This window comes from Scylla paramamosain, chromosome 29 (assembly GCF_035594125.1).
Source record: "Scylla paramamosain isolate STU-SP2022 chromosome 29, ASM3559412v1, whole genome shotgun sequence".
Lineage (NCBI taxonomy): Eukaryota > Metazoa > Arthropoda > Malacostraca > Decapoda > Portunidae > Scylla > Scylla paramamosain.
The window spans coordinates 16,974,552-16,994,379 of NC_087179.1; the positions used below are offsets into that span (position 1 = coordinate 16,974,552).

General features: G+C 42.5%; 4 protein-coding genes across 18 annotated transcripts in view; 2 read left to right on the plus strand and 2 right to left on the minus strand.

Annotated features, from left to right (window-relative positions):
* Nucleotides 1–276: 276 nt before the first annotated feature.
* Nucleotides 277–5,356, plus strand: LOC135115447 (E3 ubiquitin-protein ligase rnf146-like). Of its 3 annotated transcripts, XM_064032260.1 has the most exons (5): nt 277–492; nt 1,261–1,412; nt 1,687–1,837; nt 2,692–2,986; nt 4,018–4,234. In XM_064032260.1, the coding sequence occupies exons 1-4, from the start codon at nt 423–425 to the stop codon at nt 2,982–2,984; spliced, it is 666 nt and encodes a 221-aa protein (XP_063888330.1). In that variant the 5' UTR covers nt 277–422; the 3' UTR covers nt 2,985–2,986; nt 4,018–4,234. The 3 variants fall into 3 exon arrangements, with proteins under 3 accessions (XP_063888330.1, XP_063888328.1, XP_063888329.1); XM_064032258.1 differs by lacking the exon at nt 2,692–2,986 and having other exon boundaries at nt 278–492; nt 4,018–5,356; XM_064032259.1 differs by lacking the exons at nt 277–492; nt 1,261–1,412; nt 1,687–1,837 and having other exon boundaries at nt 2,848–2,986; nt 4,018–5,356.
* On the minus strand, nt 5,332–14,088 carry LOC135115444 (WD repeat-containing protein 13-like). Of its 5 annotated transcripts, none has more exons than XM_064032255.1 (11): nt 13,950–14,088; nt 12,457–12,581; nt 12,212–12,264; nt 11,982–12,116; nt 11,424–11,624; nt 10,868–11,021; nt 10,291–10,457; nt 9,773–9,916; nt 9,230–9,408; nt 7,697–7,815; nt 5,332–7,167 (listed from the first exon to the last, which is right to left on the minus strand). In XM_064032255.1, the coding sequence occupies exons 2-11, from the start codon at nt 12,530–12,532 to the stop codon at nt 6,989–6,991; spliced, it is 1,407 nt and encodes a 468-aa protein (XP_063888325.1). In that variant the 5' UTR covers nt 12,533–12,581; nt 13,950–14,088; the 3' UTR covers nt 5,332–6,988. The 5 variants fall into 5 exon arrangements, with proteins under 5 accessions (XP_063888325.1, XP_063888323.1, XP_063888322.1 ...); XM_064032253.1 differs by lacking the exon at nt 13,950–14,088 and adding an exon at nt 13,341–13,497; XM_064032252.1 differs by lacking the exon at nt 13,950–14,088 and adding an exon at nt 13,323–13,495.
* LOC135115448 (large ribosomal subunit protein uL2m-like) lies at nt 13,999–17,492 on the plus strand. The gene is made up of 7 exons (XM_064032261.1): nt 13,999–14,138; nt 15,435–15,582; nt 15,749–15,923; nt 16,098–16,171; nt 16,547–16,640; nt 16,787–16,905; nt 17,124–17,492. The coding sequence occupies exons 1-7, from the start codon at nt 14,019–14,021 to the stop codon at nt 17,369–17,371; spliced, it is 978 nt and encodes a 325-aa protein (XP_063888331.1). The 5' UTR covers nt 13,999–14,018; the 3' UTR covers nt 17,372–17,492.
* Nucleotides 17,453–19,828, minus strand: part of LOC135115442 (large subunit GTPase 1 homolog) — an 8,793-nt gene continuing 6,417 nt past the window's right edge. For all 9 annotated transcript variants that reach the window (XM_064032249.1, XM_064032243.1, XM_064032246.1 and 6 more), the window contains exons 6-12: nt 19,618–19,828; nt 19,238–19,351; nt 18,871–19,024; nt 18,532–18,683; nt 18,060–18,113; nt 17,764–17,870; nt 17,453–17,631 (exon numbers count right to left, since the gene is read on the minus strand). The exon at nt 19,618–19,828 is cut by the window's right edge and continues 483 nt beyond it. In XM_064032249.1, the coding sequence (XP_063888319.1) occupies nt 17,544–17,631; nt 17,764–17,870; nt 18,060–18,113; nt 18,532–18,683; nt 18,871–19,024; nt 19,238–19,351; nt 19,618–19,828 (880 nt within the window). In that variant the 3' untranslated portion in view covers nt 17,453–17,543. The remainder of the gene's footprint in view (nt 17,632–17,763; nt 17,871–18,059; nt 18,114–18,531; nt 18,684–18,870; nt 19,025–19,237; nt 19,352–19,617) is intronic.

Consider the following 19,828-nt stretch of genomic DNA (forward strand, 5'->3'; position numbering starts at 1 on the left):
TGCTATCTGTCGCCTACTCCTATGGTTACATTTACAGGAAAAATCGTTAAACTTACCCAGTAGCAACTCGTCATAAGAGCTAACTCACTTAAATCAACCCATCACACTTAAACGACAATAATGACGGCAGAAATATAGTAAAATGACACGAAATATATATCAAACAGTGAAATTATGACAAATATATATTAAACAAAGTAAAAAACTGCAAATCCCTTACCTGAAAGAGTATTGGATCCCCCTTGGCTGGTGTCTGAGCGGGAGCTGGACACTTATATTCATTTATACTCGTCTGGTAAACACTGAACAGGTCACAACGAGTAGTGGAAGTAGCGAGTGGCCCTGTGACCCCCCAACACGGCCTGCGGGGACCACTCTGAGGCACTGTGAAGCAGAGAGAAGGGCGAGAGATAAGTGTGGCCATGGCTGAGGCGGCGGGGAAGGAGGAGACCACACCAGGAGCCCTCAAGGAGAAGACAGAGGAAAGTGAAGGTATTATACTCGTATTTGTATTCATGGATTTAATCTCACGGTGTCTCCGTTTATGCAAGAGATATTATTTTTGGTGTTTTATAAGAGTTTTTTGATATTGCAGTACTTGTGGTTTTAGGTGTTTCAAAGTTTTAGGCCCTAGTTTGTGGTGTGTTTAGCTCTTGTGTCATCGTGTTTACAGTATAGTCTTGTTTTTCCCATTCATTCTCAATTTCGTTATATTTATTGCATGATGTAACACCTGCTAATGCTGCTTAATATTTGGGGTAAATCTTACCATTAATATCTTCTTGTATAATCTTTTATTGTCGCTCCCCAGCCCCAACAAACAAATATACCTTGGGGGAAGCGGGGTTCCGGATGGAGAATGCAAAAATGAGTGAAACTTTTCCTAAAATATGGGCTCCCAAACCTAACCTAATGGGGTTATGCCTCCCTCAACCTCCCCTAACTTAACATGAATTGTGCCCTGTCAACCCCTCCCCTGCAATAACCTAATGTAACTTAATTTGGGGTTACATCCCCATTGGGTAAAAGAAAATCACCTTTCTTCACCTGGGGGGAGAGGGATAGAGCATCTGATCTTTTCTTACTCCATGGAGGCACATCCCCTATGAGGTAAAAAAAATCACCTTCCTTCACATGGGAGAGGAGGTAAAGGATCTTCAGCTGGTTTGGACTATAGGGTGTAGTGTAAGAAGGGACAAGAGGATGCAGGAATTACATAATGAAGAAAATTAAAATAACTTGTTTCCTCATTTGTTGCAGCTCTTGAGAACAAGCCTTCACCACAACAGTCCCAGCAGATGCAGGCCAAGGAAGACTCTGAGGAGGAGTTAGAATGTGCAGTGTGTCTACAGAAATGTGTCCATCCTGTACGCCTCCCCTGCACGCACATCTTCTGTTTCCTCTGCGTCAAGGTGAGACAGCCGAGCAGCTCGGCCGAACACACTGTGGAGTGGTGGATGATGTGATGGTCAGTATTGTGGTGATGTGGATGGTGTATAATACTGTTCTTGTGGGGTGCTTGTGCTGACACTGACTGATATGATGCACTCAGTAGTGAAGGCGCTCCTTTATTACTCCTGGAATTTAGTCAGGGTCATTGTTGTTAACTATTGCATAATACTTTGTGTGAATTAATTAATTTTGATTTGAGTGTCCCATCTTTATCCTACCCTGCTGTTTCCACAGGGCGTGGCAAACCAGAGCAAGCGATGTGCCATGTGTCGGCAGGAGATCCCAGCAGACTTCTTAGACCACCCAACTCTTCTCTCTTCTATAGAAGCAGAGAAAGAGGAGGTACTACCAGGAGGTTACCAGTGGTTCTATGAGGGACGCAATGGTAAGGCAACTTTATCTCCCATTTTCATTCTGTACTTTTTTGCTTCTTCAGTTCCTTCTTTCATTTTTCTCCTTCACTGTAGCACAATCTTCAGTTTTGTTGCACAGCGTAGGTATGTAGCAAGACACCCTGTTCCTTTCCAGCATTGGCTACTTTCCTGCTCACTGAACCTCACTCACTGGATGACATTCCCTAGCTTACCTCTTGTGGCTCACTCAGAAATGCTGTAAAACATTATGCATAATCTCTTTATTACACTTCTCTTGAGCATATATGAAATGTTTGTGACATTATGACACATTTAATAAAGTAAAAAATGAAAAATAAAATAAAAATGGTGAATTTTATTAATCTAAATTATTTAGGGGGAAGGCTTTGTAGTGTGATATTATTATTTAATGCATTGGTGAATGAAGCTTCAACATTGATTGCTACCATTACACATGCCTCCTGCATATTTGGTTAAAGAAGTGTTTGTACCCTGGAGCCAATCATGGTGTTCGTTCTGTGGCTGCAAGATTTGTGCAGAACTTCTCCATTCAAAAAAAAATCAACCATGAGAATTTTTCTTCTTTATTCCTGAATCGTATCACCCATTATAAAACTGTGAGCATTAGTTTTCTTGACAAAACTAATGGGTGTTAATGACAATGTGTAATGCTAAAGGAATCTTACTTGATGTAATTCTAAATATTTCAGTAGGAATTATTCTTGTTATTTCCATATGGTACTTTTCCTTGACCTTCCCTTATATTGTACTGTGTGCGTACCACAAGGTACAAGAAGAAAGATTGGCATACCTTTGTTGCTGCACTACCAGTTTTTTTAGTACGAGTGACCCCAACTGTCCACAGGATGGTGGAGGTATGACGAGCGCACAAATAGTGACCTAGAAGAAGCCTTTACACAGGGGCAGCCCACAGTCACAGTCCTCATTGCTGGCCACAACTATGTCATAAACTTTGCCACCATGAGACAGTCACGCGCTAACAACCCTGGCCTGCGCAGGAAAGTCAAGCGCGATGTTGTTGCCACTGTGGCTAAAGGCACGGCTGGCCTGTCAGACAGAACCCTGAAGGGCCAGTCCCCCCCCAGGCCTCCCCCATCACGCCGGGGATGCAAGAGGAAGCTGGCCAAAACAGATTAGATGTAATTATTTAAATTATTCTTTTTATCAAAGAAAATTACACATATAGAGGAGCATAGCTTTTATTATATAAATATAGCATGCATGTTATTTTGTGATGTCGAAATTTAGCAGGTGTGTGATCATGAACCATCTGTAGAATCTCTTATTGATTTTAAAACTGTTAATGAATAATAACTATTGTAGAATTTTAAACATGTGAGTCAGTAACTGAGGTTACATGCCACAGACTAGGTTGGCAGTTAGTTGAATTGTAAGTGAATCACTTCACCTTGTTAAAAGTGTGTAAGTAACTAACACTTCATCTCTTTGGAGAAGAGAGTGCTGGACTGATCTTGTTTCTTGCTGCTTGAAAGTGATGCTGAATCTTTGATGCAGATTTATTCAATAACCAGAAAACCAAACAGAATTTATCTTAGTAATTTTGAAAGACGGTTTCCATGCTCATGTGTGGCAGGTTTGTTTGGCTGGAAGCAGCCCACTCAGCTGCATAGAGATGATTATCTCTTACCAAGCCTACCGTGGTCTCAAACCCTTCATGTTCTCATCTGATTTCTCCTTTGGTCTGCCTCCTTAATGTAGCTTATGTGTCCAGTTGGCACAAGTGGCCCAACAAAATCAGTAAAGATAACAGGTTCAGAACCAATTTGTAAATAATGATCAGAAGTTTGCAGTGTTTAATGACACCTGCTCAAGCTTTATTGTATCTTATTGAACATTACTTCCCTGTGGTAGTATTGGTATTTAATTGCAAGCAATTCATTAAATTTAAACTGTATATATTATGATATATTTAATAACTTAATCATTTGTAAGTTTGGTTTACATTGTATTATATTTAATAGTTTAATAATTTGTAAATCCTACAGTAGGGCGGTAATGCAGTGTTTCAGCTTTTCTTAGAACCATCCTCATCCCTCAGGACTTATTGAATTGTTTTACCAGTTCACCAAGGTTCCCAAAGCTATGTATTTCACATGAGGTGTGACACCTGGCCAATGAGGCATCAATCTACAGCTGATCTTCCCCACAGGTTGGTGGCAGTACGACGAGAGGACGAGTCACGAGTTGGAGGCAGCGTACGGGTCAGGACAGAGGGCTTGTGAGGTGCTGGTGGCTGGCTTCTTGTACATCATTGACTTTGACCGGATGGTTCAGCTCAGAAGGAATGACCCAAGCAGGCGGAGACGGATCAAACGTGACCTCAGTTCCATCCCAAAGAAGGGAGTTGCTGGCATCAAACTTCCCAGTCAGCTGGAGGCCGAGTTGTCTGCCCTGCACACTGCTGCACATGCCATTCACATCCCCACCCACAGGGATGGAGACATGGCTGACAGCTTAAGTCCTGCTGCCAGTAACAACAACAACAATGATCTCTGTCCCCGCACTCCCACTGCCCCAAGCAATACCCCACAGACACCACACACACCCAGTGCTGCCAGCAGCAGCAGTGGTTCCCCAGACACCAGTGAACCAACACATCTCCAAGCCCTCACTGCAGAATCTCATCACCATCATTATCATCACCTCCCATCACATTATCAGCATATTCATCACAATCAGCTTCACATTCCTCACCATCTCACCAATAACTTGAGTCTAAACAGTGAGCATGGCACATTTCCAATCACAGCACCTGGTCAGCATCCCAGACCACCACCACTGCCCTCAGCCATCCACACACCACCTGTCCTGCACCACTCCACGACGGCCAGTAATGGGCTAAGGGAAACCTCTGCCTCGGTCCCTCCTGGTTCTACCATTCCCCTGGCAGACGTGGAGGAGGCAGTGTATCAGATGGACCAGCTCTCCCTGCTGCCTGACACGCCAGAATTTTACCCTCTTGATGGATCTGAGGAGACAGAGCAGTACCACCTAACACTGTCTTCAGAAGACGAGTGACTGAAGTGCCTGCGATTTGTATGACAAGATTCCTTATTTTTTGTCAAGAAGTTCGGTCTGTTGTGTCCCCATTTTTTTCCTTTTTTCTATAATAATATTGCATGTATGTTGTAATAGTCTGCGTGTAATGTAACAACTATACATACTGTCATATTTATAATGCTCTCAAGAGGTCACTTCTCACTTCCTTCACCTTGATTTCACTGTCACTACTAATGACTTCCCAGACTGTCCTTCAGAAACACTTCAGTACTACTTACTTTATTTTGGTTACTGATTGATGTATGTGTGAAATTCCAAAGAGTATACTTTTATGTGTGGAAGTTTACATAATATCTACTCAGAAATCAGGAGTGGTAAAATACAATAACTTAAGAGTGAGATGTGAGATTTAAATAAAATATTATGTTTTGGTTGTATAATCTTTCTAAATAAAATGTGGAAATCAGTGCGAATAAATTTTAATCATCTGCTTTGGTTTTATTGTCTTGGTAAGGAAGGCAGATACAGAATGTGTACCACATGTGATACTGCTTGGTGGTGCATCTTTGATGGTCAACCTGACTGCCTGCTTCCCTGAACTGTATACCAGCAGGAGTCATAAGGCATGCACCTCCAAAAGCCTACTGGACACAACAAGAAAGCTGTCCATCCATGCAGCTTGATTTAATACCATTAGTTAACTAAAGGCACATTTTGGTCATCTACTAAACTTGAGAAAATGCACATAAATGTCTATATATGTAGGTGTCTTGTCTTGGCTACCTCCCCTTAAAGGTGGGAGGAGCATGTCAGCCTGACACATAGATAGCAGAGAAATTTTTGCCAAGATCTAGCACTATTTGGGTGACTTGCCAAAACATGCCAGAAACCACACCAGCTTGTTCTTGTAAACAAGACGCCTGTGGTAAAGTATGAGGTTTTGAGCATGCCCACCACCATACTTGTGTTCATTATGATCCTCTAACTCAGTTTATAAGCACAAAAAAGGCTACAGATGGGCAAAGTGCAGAAATATTCTTAGAATGCAATGCTTATTTTGGTGACATCATCAAATGCAAGACAAGCACAACTGGTTTCTGCTTAAGTCTAATTCAAGAGCAGCTATCAGATTTTGTGCAACAATAACACAGCATGTTTGCTAAGCCTTCCAAGTCTCTTCAAGAATGAGAGAAAAAACACTTTTAAAGTTTGTAAATAAAAACTTGCTTTTCATAATTAAATGGAGCAGAAGTCCCACCTTGATCTCTGTGGTTCAAATATTGCATCTTTCTGGTATCATTGGGTGTCATGCAAGTGTGGAGGAGGCAAGTGAAACTGAGAGTCAAGCTCAGTTGATGACACATAGTTAAGGCAACATCTGGGTCAGTAAAATATTGCATTCTAAAAATAATTTACATTTTCTGAGCATGAATACATATAGATCTATATATACATGTACCCTGAAAATCAGTTGCTTCAACAGTTAATGAAATATTCATCTAAATTTCAACATTAGCAATGATAGCACTTCAAGGATGAAGGGAAGGAAGAAAGCAAGGCTCAGAGCATCAACTATTAAAAACTCCCAGCACAACAATAGCCTGATGATGGAATGGTAATTAGGCATCATACTATCTTTACTAATATAAACTGCAACAATTTATTAATTATTTGATTTTATGCAACTTAAAAAATATCTAAGATTTGAGCAAACACATAAACCATATTGGATAAAAAGTAATTTTAATATTGTATTAAAACATAATTTGCCAATTCCATGAAAATCTTTAAAAACTTTGTGCAATAAATACCAGGTTACTTTTAAGGAATTACAAAACCTATGAGAAGAATGCAAAGTTCTAGAATTCAGGGCTTAGAATTGTAGACTTTGTTCACTAGTAACACACAGCATATTGTTGTGTGTGCATGAGTAATGAGGTCCACAGGGAACACAGAACATGAGCAGATTTCCTACTTCTACATGAGCATCCTCTCTTCTCCACACCACTGATGAAAGACCGGAGCTCCCTCTTCCTCACCATCAGGAGATACTTACACTCCTTTTCATGTCAAAGAGGGACTTGACTTACTCTTCACTGCACACCATCAAAAAATCCTCCTCACTCCCTCTTCCACACTATGACAAGACCAGAGGCATCTGAGGTGGCCAGGAGAGATTCGTCGTAGTTGAAGGTGACGCCCAGGACGGGAGCGGCGTGGCCTTGGAGGCGGTTGATGAGTGGCCGGCTGTCCCTCTCCACATCCAGGAACCACACACTGCAGTCCTCACAGCCACTCACTGGTAGACGAGGAGGGAAATACATCACACACTGGCTTGCACTACTTGACAGATTATTATAAAAACATAAGAAAATAAGGGAGCTACAAGAAACCATCAGCCCACATGTGATAGTCCTTGTATGAAACATATCTACCTATTTCCACTATCAACCCATCCATAAATCTGTGTATTCTTTTAAAGCTCTCTAATGACTCAGCACTAACAATCCAATTACTGAGTCCATTCCATTCATCTACCACTCTACTGGAGAACCCATTTCTTCCTATCTCTTTTTAAATTAAGCTTTTTTCCAGCTTGAACACTTAAAGACCTTTATTATGTCCCCTTTCATCTCTCCTGCTTGATTGTAAATTCTCTCTCTCTCTCTCTCTCTCTCTCTGCTGATATGCCATGACCAAACACCCTCTAGAATTTTGAAGAGTCCATTGGAAAGTGGAGTTATCAAAAACTAAAAAAAACATTGTGATTTCTGACTAACACACACACACACACACACACACACACTATGCAACACAAAGCTCCTTACCAACACAAGCACCCTGCCTGAAGGACATCAGAGGACAGAAGGTGGAGCGCACAGGCTGAGTCTTGTGAGAAACAGTGAACTTCCTTCTAAGCCGCAATCCTCCCTCTTTGTCCACCACCCTGAAACACAAACACATGCCTGAACACATACAAAAAAAAAAAAAAGACAGCTGCCCTTCTTGTTTCATGCAACACAAACAAGGTGCAATCCAAAAGTTCCGAGAGGACATCCATTTGCAGCAGTAGCGAGCAGTAACTTTTATGAAGTGGCTTGCCAAAAGGCGCTGTGCTGTTGTCATTGGGATCTATGTTACACTTGTTTCCGCAACCATTCTGACATGCTCATTTGCAATTTCAGATTTCAAAATGGACCTCAAAATTATGCAGAGAGCAAATATCAAATTCTGTCAGACCAGAATCCAGCAACTGCAACCAAAGAGACAATGCAGCAGGCCTGACACAGCAACGGTGCCATAAGCGGCGAGGTACTGTGGGCTGCACAAGTGCTTCAAGAGGGGACACAAGGTCACTGAGGGATGATGGCAGGCTTGGGCAACTTTCAGTGAAGAAAATGATTTAGAATGTTAAAAAAGAATTCCATTTGTTTAATGAATTATGGGTTCACCATCAAGGATGTAAATAACTTAATCAGCAAACCATCTGGAATAAATTATGCAATCCTCACATCCAACTTGAACATGCAATGTGTTACTGCTGAGTTCTGACCACCATGACAACACACTCTCTCACATTCTATTGTAAATGCAGTTTTTATCCAAATAACTGTGACTGTCACTCCCTACCCCAACATTTGTTGCAAATTCTTCTTCCTCCCAAAGATAGAATTCAAGATGAAATGTCATCAGTTTTGCACCACCATGGAGACTCAGCACACACTGCAAACACTGCACACCAGTTAAAGAGTGTGGCCTTCAGGGAGCATCCCAAGTGTGGCAGAAACACTGGAAGTGGAGTGTGGTGGCACAAGGTAAATACTATAAAGAAAATTATGCCACAAATTAAATCATGTGCAGCCTCTGCCTTTTACGGACATAACCTCGGAATTTTTATCATTGTACCTTGTATACGTGTATACTATGCATGTTAAATACTACATATCAGGCTAGGAAACTTCAATTCCCTGTTAGCCTGCACTATAATCTAGGCCTGGTATCACAGCCATTAATCCAACTATAAAGTACTGAAGTTTGTGAAAGATATTTTTGAGTCATCAATGAAATGTAACTGAATGATAAATATCAAAATAGAATCATACTAAAAATAAAATGGAATAAACAATAATTAGGTAAAGTATATGATATCAAAACTGAAAATAATAATGCTGTACCTTCACTTTCCAAGCAAAAGAAACAGACAATCACACATCATTTCTTTCTTACAAATATAACTCCACAACTGCAGCTACTACCAATGCCCTCACAAGGACTGTTATAAGAATCTCCTTTGCCCTAGATGAATACCTGGGGATTGTGAGCATGAAAGGATAACAGTGCCTGACAGTCGGCTCCCTCACCTGTACAGGAGCAGAGCATCACAACCAGCACTAACAAGGAGTGTGGGGTTGGGTGCCTCTCGACTCGCCCACGTGCGGGCAGAGAGGCAGGTGATGGGTGCCCCCTCACTCACCACACACCGCTTGCCCTTCCGTAGTCCCCCACTCCCAAGGTCAAACAGGAAGGATATGATGGTGCCCTGAAGTTCATAAATCATTTTACTGAACATGTTTATATTAATTAGTACATGGTCTTGTTAAGCTGCATATATATCTGTCCAAATCATTGCAATAATTTATGGGCTGAGTGTTTTGCTGAGAGTACGTAACAATAATGACAAGCAAGAGTAACCAGCACAGGACTTGCCTTAAATCTAGACACAAGGGAATGGATGCAGGTCCTTTTTCCCCAGTGTGTGTGTGTGTGTGTGTGTGTGTGTGTGTGTGTGTGTGTGTGTGTGTGTGTGTGTGTGTGTGTGTGTGTGTGTGTGTGTGTGTGTGTTTGAGAAAAGGTGGACAGGTACATACATACTCACTTCCAAGTCACTCCTAGGCACAATTTACCTTGTCATCCCCTGCCCATAGTGTCTTGCCCGTTGAGTCAAAGGTGAGTGAGGTGACCTGGCCAGCAACCTTGCTGGTGCCGCCCTTGGGGTAGTGGCCAGTGGACATGTTGAGCACCTGCACCATCCCACGACTGTTGCCAAGCTGTGGTCTCAGTGGTCAGGGAAATAACAGGAATGAAAGAGTAACTGTTGGCAGGAATACAGCCACACACTGGTCACCTTCATGAGAGGTGGCTTCAAAATAAGGAATGAACATACCCTCAGTGGAATCTTACCCAATACAATCATATATATAAAATTACTTTCACATTACCAATGACATTCTTTCAATGGTTTTAATGCAGTTGTTCAAGCAGCTTCACATTTTTCATGCACTAAACATAGTCGAGCCTACCTTATTATCATTATAAGTAAACATCCTCTCTATGAATACCTATAAATCAATCACTTAAAACACCTCCACAGACAACACAGACCCGTCCTCACAGCACAGTGTGTCTACAGGCAAAAGGATACCACAGCCCAGTTAGAGTTGAATGGATGGAAGACACAGGAGAGGACCTGTGTGCCTGCCTGGTCTGAGACAGAGCGCAAACACTGGCCAGATAACACACTCCACAGACACACTTTGCCGTCCTCGCCACACGACAGCAGGAGGTCATTAGTGGCAGACCAGTCAAACCCTGCAATACACAATCCATTTTCAATACACTAGTCATATTTCAAGTACAAACACAAGATGACACGAGAGATCAACCACCCAAGCTGTTTTCAGGATAAGCTAACATAAAATAGTAGGTTAAGTGAAGTTATAACATTACCTAACCTATCTTCACTTAATCAAATCTAACCTAATCTTACTGACCCCAAAAAGAAGCTGGGATGGCTAATTTTATGCAAACCCAAAGGGACTGGCATTTTTTTCCCACTTTTTTGTTGCCCTAGGCCTCTTACATAAAAAAAAAAAAAAAAATGTGAGTCTATTCAACCTCAGTTAATCATGCCATACAATATAAAAAACAAAGCAGCAAGCATGAGGGAAATAGGAGTAGGGTGTTGGAGGTGGGTGCTGCAGGGAGGGAGAGAGGCCCACCAGTGACACCAGCTGTGTGGAGTTGGAGAGAATGCAGGACTCTGGGTTCACCATCGGCCACCTGACATATGGACAGTGACCCATCCAGGGAGCAGCATGCCAGCAACCCAGAGTCGTTGTGGGCAAACTTCACCATGGTCACACTGTCCCTGTGCTGAAATGTACACAAACACAGTAAGTGGGGGAAGAAAGTCTTTTGCCTCTCTCAATTTGCATGATATCAAAGGAAATGAGAGAGAGAGAGAGAGAGAGAGAGAGAGAGAGAGAGAGAGAGAGAGAGAGAGAGAGAGAGAGAGAGAGAGAGAGAGAGAGAGAGAGAGAGAGAGAGAGAGAGAGAGAGGATACAAAAAAGTAATGAAAGAACAAAAGACGGAGATATAAGGCAAAAGAAAGAAATTTAGTGTCCTCTGCATAAAATTATCAGAAGAAATGAAAGAAACAGAAAGAGAGAAAGGAACAAAAGAGAATAGAAAATGGAAAGAACTAAGGAAGGAATGTAAGACTGAGAGATAAAGAGAAAGAAGGAAATCAGTGGCCATACTACAGCATCCCTCACCTGGTCAAAGATGTGGTGGACTCCCGAGAAGGCGTAATTTTCCCCAATAGATGTGCCACCCACAATGGCCCTGGATGCCTCAGCTCGCTGGGTGGGGACAAGGGAGCCAGGTGGTGGGGGGGCACGAGGGCCCTCCACACTCTGGCTGCCTGGCTGTGAGAAGGCCATGCTCATGCTGCGACTCATGTGTGGGGAGTCGCCCTGTGGAGGTCAAGGTTTTTAAGGACAATACAGTGATAAGTACTGATGCCAAAAACTGCTATATTGGTATGGGGTTGTGTCCCTCAGCCTTTCTGTCTCCTATCATGCTAGAAAGTGGGAGGAAAAGTTTTATAATAAGTATTCATGTTATTTTGAATTTCACACCGTTTTGGTATTTTAGTATAGCAGATTCAGTCATATAAATTTAGTTATATGAGGTATGTAGGTGTTCAGGATTTGATCAGACAGGATTCTACTGCATATACTTGGATTTCAAGCAAAAACAATATAAAAGAAAAAATAACAGTAATAAATCTATATATTGTACCAAATCACAGAATATGGTGTTTACAGTACCTCAGTGGTGAGTCTGGATGCAGAACGGAGACTGGCAGTTCTGCTCTTGAGGCTGAGCTGGTCAAGGGTGACACAGTACCTCTGCTGCAGGAGAGCAAGACGAGTCCTCAGGTAGTGACGCACAGCCGGCCCGTCCTGGTGGAGAAAGTATGACACTACTGGCTTTCTTAAAAGAGAGAGGCTGTTCTTTCAGTGAATGATGTACCAATATGTCATGCCAATTCCCTCACCTCTCTGGCGCTGTCCCTGAGGAGCTGACTCCGCCGACGGATGTACAGCGTCTCTGAAGTGTGGAGGAGTGGTTATCTGCATGTCACTAAACTGTACCACAAATTAATTATACAGCAATCAGCTACCTTCACATGTATTCTTCTTCAGACAAACTTATTCATATAAAAGATTATTCTATATTATAAATTCTCTCTCTCTCTCTCTCTGAGGTGCGACAGGAGTGAGGGGTTGGCAAGACACTTACTGAAGCCTGGAGATGCTGGTGCTCGGTGATAATTGAACTTTGCATCCACAGCAAGCACCTGCTGCCACCAGGCCATTGCTGTCAGGCAGCAGGGTTCACAATGCTGCTTTCATCTCCTTCACAACCTGCCACATAAAAAAATGCATTCCCTATTACTTCTCTTCTCTCCTTGATAACTTTTGCACGCACACACACACACACACACACACACACAGCTACTGCTTCATGGCACTGAAAAAATGTCTTTCCAACTCATAATGGGTTATAATGAAAGCACACAGTAGAATGCATTGTTATATAACCAGGGTTGGAGAAAATACATTTTTTTAATCCAAAAATCATAAACTAATAATTCTATCAACTGTAAAGCTTTTGGCATCCGTCCCATAAACCTGAAATACCAACTTTTTTTTACGTTCAATCCCTACACCCATGACAATTATTTTCTCTTAAATGACGTGCACTAGTTCCCTGCAGCCTGTCATTTGAGTCCCCGGGGAGGGTGGGGAGAGGGGGGCAGCAGGGTGAGCTCTGGGAAAAGAAGGCACTCCTGCAGCAGACAGGGAGGCTGCAACAGGGGGGCACCTGGGGCTGAAGGGTAGGAGGAACAGCTATCCTAGGGCTCACCTGGTTGGCCACTCTTCCATGACATATAGGTATATACAGGTAGAGGTAATTTCTATGAATATACAGGCAGCACGGATCTACAGGTACGCCATTTAGCAAGATTTCAATACTATGGCAAGCTGTTCTAATATTAATGACTGAATTGTGTACCTTATGCAGAATATTGTGATGGGAAAATTATGTATTTATGGTTATATCTCTCTCCTCTCCTGGTACTCTCACTTGGCACTGGTATTCACCATCGTATGGCTTCCCACCTTCTGCTGTCACTGGTTGATTAGTGTATGTGTCTCGTGTTTCTTAGTTTATGTTCGAGTTAGTTTTGTTAGCACTAGTGTCGATGTGTAGTCCCAGGCTGGCTGCCGTTGGACCGCTTCCTTCAGGTCTGACTGTTTGAGTTGCTAGTTATGCATTTTCCCTGCAATGTTACGACGTCGGCCGAGGATACACACACACACACACACACACACACTCTCTAAACAAAGTATATGATAATGCCGGCAAGAAAAATTATATCATATATATAACACACTAAACACAGGCAAGAGACCTAAATATATGTGCGTATGTATATATGTGTGTAGTCGTGATTATCACTGTAACACAGTAAAATGGAGAAAAAATGCATTAAACACAGAAAAATAAGGATAATTGCTTCACAACTCGGAGCAGCCATCCTTCTTCTTCTTGTGATCCATACGGTGGTCATAATGAATATGTGTGACTAGTAAAACAGTTGATATTGATAAGAGAACCCCGAGTATGCAATAATATATAAGCTTCTCCTTGCCGTTTTCTTTCACCACTCAGGAGTGAACACCAGCTGATGTAAACACAGCATACCTCACCACGCTGTCCTGCCGTACCTGCTTGTGAGGGTTGATGAGGTGCTTGTGTGGCAGTGAGGGGCGTGGCCAGTAAAGTGACAGTACAGCATGGCCAGTGTGAGGAGCCTGGCCGTCCTATGCCATCATCTGGGGCGCCTCACGTTGGGGGCCTCGCCGGTGTCTGTCCTGCTGGCCCCCGCTGCCCAGGGCTCACACTCCGTCCTTCCGGTAATGCGATTACTTCCAAATACTCAGCAAGACTATGACCCGTATTCAGAAACGCTCTTTTCAGTTCTTTTCATGTTTGAACTATGATTCTAGTCATTGTGAGTTGTGGTAGACTGTACGGGAGTGTGAGTGGAAGAAATCTTAGTAAATTTTTACAGTAGGACCAAACTGATTTTTTTTTTTTTTATTATTATGTTATAGACGATTTTGAGCATAAAACAACTCGGAAATACTTTATTTTGTCTCTTCTCCCCTCATCCCTCTATGATATTGGGAACTCGATGAGAAGCAGGGCCTGTGGATGGGGAACAAAATACGAGTTTATTTATTTTAGGATACTTGAATGAGATGATAGCTTAAAAAAGACAATCCTAACCTAACATGAAATAACCTGATCTAACTTAATATGACCTGACTTAACTTGACTACCTGACCCTGAACTAACGTAATCTAAATGCATCACCTAACAGAAAAATCTCTGTATCACAGAAACTATTAATTTGTGACAAAAACTTAAAGTAAGTTTCTCAGTATCCACAAAGGTGATAAAAAAACAATACTCTTATATGTGTAAAGCATTATGGTCCTCTCCTAAAATAATACTGAAGCCTTTATGTTTGAATTCTTTAGATCGTATTAACGGTTCACCTTAACTCGTATTGGACAGCCACCAACTCAGACGCATTCACAGGAATGTAATGAGAAATGGTCTTCAGTAAGTTTTTAGAAATGAAACTGGGCTGGACATAGTGAGGGTGAAATGATTCAGATTACTCAACTAAGGTTTGGATCTTGAGTTCGAGTTGGAATAAATGATGGTTTGAGTTCAAGGGTTGGTCGTTCAGAATGGTTTGATCTGGTTGAGATAATGGTTCAAGTTGGTATTTCATAATGGTCTGAGTTGGTTGAAATGATGATCCGAGTTGGTATTTCAGAATTGTCCTTGTTAGACTTGCCCTGTATTGTCATAGTATACTGTCTTGTTGGCTTCTGATCCCCTGGGGTCCTACTTCAGACTGCAGATAATGGTATCAGGGATAATATTAAAAAGAACATGAGCATTCTCATCCAAAATTTAGGGTAATTTATGTTTAGATTAATTAAGCCCGTTAATACCACTCGTTTCTTTCACTGTGTAGATTATGATTGAAAAAAAAAAAAAAATTTTGTCCAGAAGTAAATGCTTAGTCTGGATATCAAAACTAGAAGGCTAAAATTGTTTTAGTATCTCATTTTTTTTTAACAGTGACACACATAAGACTATTCATTCATGTGGACTACAACAATCACACACAGGTGAGGAAATACAACTACTACCACATCGACCGACCCAAGCCAAGTGACAAGAAGAACTTCCGGTATGTGGTGCACTACCCTGAGGACGGCCAGTACACCGTCAAGCCACTCAAGACAACCAAGCTGGCTGGCAGAGACCCAGAGACAGGTGTGAGCTTTGATCTTCAGGTGAGAGCAGGCGACTCACCACCCTGCCTCACTGCCTCATGGGGGAATGGTTAGGAGGGCGTAGTGAGTCTCAGGAATGTAAAGTGTCATGTTAAAACCTTTTAGACATTTTTTTTTCCTGTTTTGAAGTCAGTATCCCCGTGCAGGCCGCATCATTGTGGGCACGCTGGGTGGTGGTGCAAAGAGGAACTACCGCTGGATTGACTGGTTCAGGACAGGACCCACTGATGGAACTTTTCTGGAGGAGAGAGTAATTCACATCCAATATGACCCTAATCGGTCAGCAAGGATTGCTCTGGTTGGTGGTGGGGACAGCCTTCGGTAAGATAATTGCTGAGACTTATTCCATCCACAAATTTCATAATTTCTCCAGCAAATAGATCATGTACAGGAAGTGCTTCTTACATGTATAGTATTGTATATCATTATTCATGTATCATCATCATCATCCTCAGTGTAAGAAATGTGTAACGTGCATGTTCTGCCACACCACAGGTACATCTTGGCCACAGAAAACATGAAGAGCGGAGACCTGATCAAAACTTCCAGCTTCATACCCAGGATACCAGGTGAGTCATGTCAGTGGGGCAAGTGATGATGCTAATGAAGGGATGTACACTGTAGTATATGCATTGTTACTGTCAGTAGTTCCATCCATAACAGAACAGAGGGGATCAAACTTGAGAAATAATATACAGGCTGGTCTACCCATCTAGACAGGCTATCTAGATAAGTAACCTAACCAAGGTGCATGTACACACACACACACACACACACACACACACACACACACACACACACACACACACACACACACACACACACACACACACACACACATATGCCATGCATAATAATTCAGTTTTGAAATAGAATTCACATCACATTTGGTGGACTGGAGGTGGGAGATTGTTTTCTTTCTTGATCCCTTTCCTCCTGTGCAGTGCGGCCCAAGGAGGGGGATGCGTACCCAGTTGGAGCCTTGCCTTCTGGAACAATAGTCAGTTGTGTGGAGGTTGTACCCGGTGATGGCGCTAGGTGAGCACACCTTGTTTTCAGCAGTGTACAAGTTGTTCCTTAAATATTTTGTGAACATGCTTCCATTGTGTCTTGTTACTTTGTATTGGTTTTGCTGTTAGAACTGTTCCATCTTAGCATTTCTGCTCTTTCTTGCTGACTTCCAGAATGGTGAAGGCTGCTGGCACCTCAGGCACTGTCATGAGGAAGATTGGACAGAAAGTTGTGGTGCAGCTCCCCTCCAAGAGGGAGCTTGCCCTTGACCCACAGTGTATGGCCACAGTAGGTGAGTACAAACTATAGGTATAAACAGATGGGATGTGCTGCCTCACATGTCTTCTGTAGCTTTGAGCCAGAAAACTAGTGTATGTCTGAACAAGCTGTATACTCTTACCTTTCCTTAGATGAATCTCATGTATTCAACACATTCTCCCTTCATCTCAGTATAGTCAGTGCACTGTTACTTATTTGGCAGACAATGGTGTGACTCTTGTTGTGTTGCAGGGAGGCTGTCCAACATCACCCACGGACAGCAGCACATTGGGTCGGCACAGCGGAACAGGTGGCTGGGGCGCCGGCCAGCCTCGGGGCTTTGGCAGCGCAAGGATGGTTACCGCGGCAGAAAGATCAAGCCAATTCCACCAATGAAGAGCTACGATGTCCAGAAAGAGGAAATTCCCTATACCCAGTTTACCATCCCAACTGAAGGACCTCGCAAGAAAATTATACCAAGCACAGATCGTGTGTCTTGAGCAGTTTGTTCTGTTGTTAATGTTACCCAGATCTGTAATTCTTGTCTCCCATTGAAGGTAACGGACAAATGAAAGTATGAATAATGATACCTGTTTGTATATAATAAAGCCTTCACTATAGTTTCCTAGTATTATAAACGTATGTTATTACAATATTGTCATCTTACAGTCTTCATTCATCGAGGTGTGCAAATCTTCGCCTCAGCTTCTCCCTCTTCTTGAAGTTTTTCTGTCTGGGTTGTCGAGCAGCAACTGGACCACTGTCAACAGGGAAGAAATTAGAGCCAAATACATGGTGAAATTTATGTTTACCTCAAGTTGCCACCTAAAATTATTCATGGGCCATCTAGCAACTATCATTGTACATATACACTCAGTGCAGTAATGCTCACTTCTTGGTTTGTATCATTCCTCCAGTGTTGATACCCTTGATGTGGTACTGAGGTGTTGCTGCTCCAAAGAACTTGACATCTATTGCCTCTGGCTTCACCTTGTATGGCTGAAATGAATGAGCTACAGTTATAATAAATCACTTGTAACACTGAGGGGTTCCCATTACACACACCTAGGCATGAATAAAGGTCATAAGCATTCCTTTTAACTTTAAACAGGATAGTAAGATTCAGCTGCTGCAGACACAAGAGAGCAATGCTGACTTTCTCCAGGAACTATCCCTTGTGTTACTCACCTGGGTCGCTATCTGCTGTGGAGTGAGTCTCATCTGCCCTCTATGTTTCTTCATCTGAAACACACAATGAAGGAATCTGTTAAAAACAATGACTATTCACTTCATTTCACTATCCATTCACTTAGCCAGGAATATTCTGGGCAAGATTTAGGTACAGATGGTGCCAAGAATTTCAGTACACATCACAGCAAGTTGAGTGTGATGTCTGGCATCACCACACAGCAGTGCAAGAAATATTCCCAGTGTAAGTGTAATAGGGATGAAGAGAAGCTGCTGGCAATGATACTTGAAACAAACACATAAGTTTTTGTCTAAAGCAGCACTGCCAACAATCTCTCCATCCCAACCACTCTAACACTAGGGATATTTTCTGCTCTGCCATGTGGCTATGCCAGATATCACTCTCATCTTGCCGTGACATGTACAGAAATTTTTGGAGCCAATTGTATGTGTAATTTCTTCAGAGGTTTACCTGGGAGACGGTGTGTGTGTGGTACTCCGCCTGCAAGACCGAGGGTGGTGCGTGGGCATACAGCAGCTTGCCGTTGACAAAGTCTTTGAGGATGTATCGGGCAGAGCGCGGGTTATCTGGCATACCTCGCTGTGTCATGAACCCTCGCATGACTAGAAAACGAAAGGCAAAGTTACAGGAAGAGAAATTACCAGAGATGCTGATCAGTACTGGAACATTTTATACAATTAATTTAGGACATCCATCTAACTGGTTTAACTATCATGGAGCACAACTGTCCATGAAGGGAGAATCTAGAAGAGTAAAAAATATAAACAAATACATCACGAACTATCTTACATCCATAGGAGTTGAGGAGCTCCTCTGATGTTGGAGGTCGGTTTGAGTCCTCCCCCTCCAGAGGCTTGGGCAATGTGATGCCGTAGGTGTGCTCCAGGACATCCCGGGGAATCCTGCTGGTCACCAGGTTGATTGGAGCAACTTCATCTCGCATCTACAGAAAAAGACAATTTACAACTCCTTACTTCAGCACTTTCTGATCTCCCTACCAGGCTGGCATCACTGCACTACAGGAAGTGCTGAAACAAGGTTTACACACTCACACATACATTCTGTAAGACTAATTAAAAATCAGTCTTTAACCATGCTACAGTTAATAAAATATACAATGGCTGTGACAGATAATGAGGCTTGAAAACACAAGGACCTGGTCAATGGGGAGGATGCCGGAGATGATCATTTCTTGCTTGGTGGTGACAAAAGCTGGGAACACAAGGCCGGGACAGTCACACAGAAGGATGTCGTCTGCCAGGTACAGTGTCTGTGGAGTAATCATGTGTACCATCACTGTGTTCACCCATTCACTGTCACACAGCAGTTCACTGAAAAATGACTGATTTACAGCTGAAAACTGACTTGGCAATTGTGCAAGCTCATTGTGTCCTATCTTTTTAATACCAATTATTATATTTTCTTTTAATTTATGTATACTGTTTGTACATACACTACTTCATGAGGTAATGCACTCTACAGATCTACTGCACTAACTGAAAAACTGTGTCAACGTGTATCATAACCTGTACTTGCCTGGAAATGCTTTGTTTTGCCCGGAGTAGCTGAGACAGACACCTTCTTGCCCTGCATAAGACAGTTGATGGTGGAACTCTTGCCAACATTAGGGTAGCCCACCAGGCCGATAGTGACAGCCCTCCCTAGCAGCCGCCGCTTCGTGTACATTGTGCGGAACACCTCGATCAGCTCACTGCGACTCAGGAGTTTACTGGAGGTGACAAAGCTG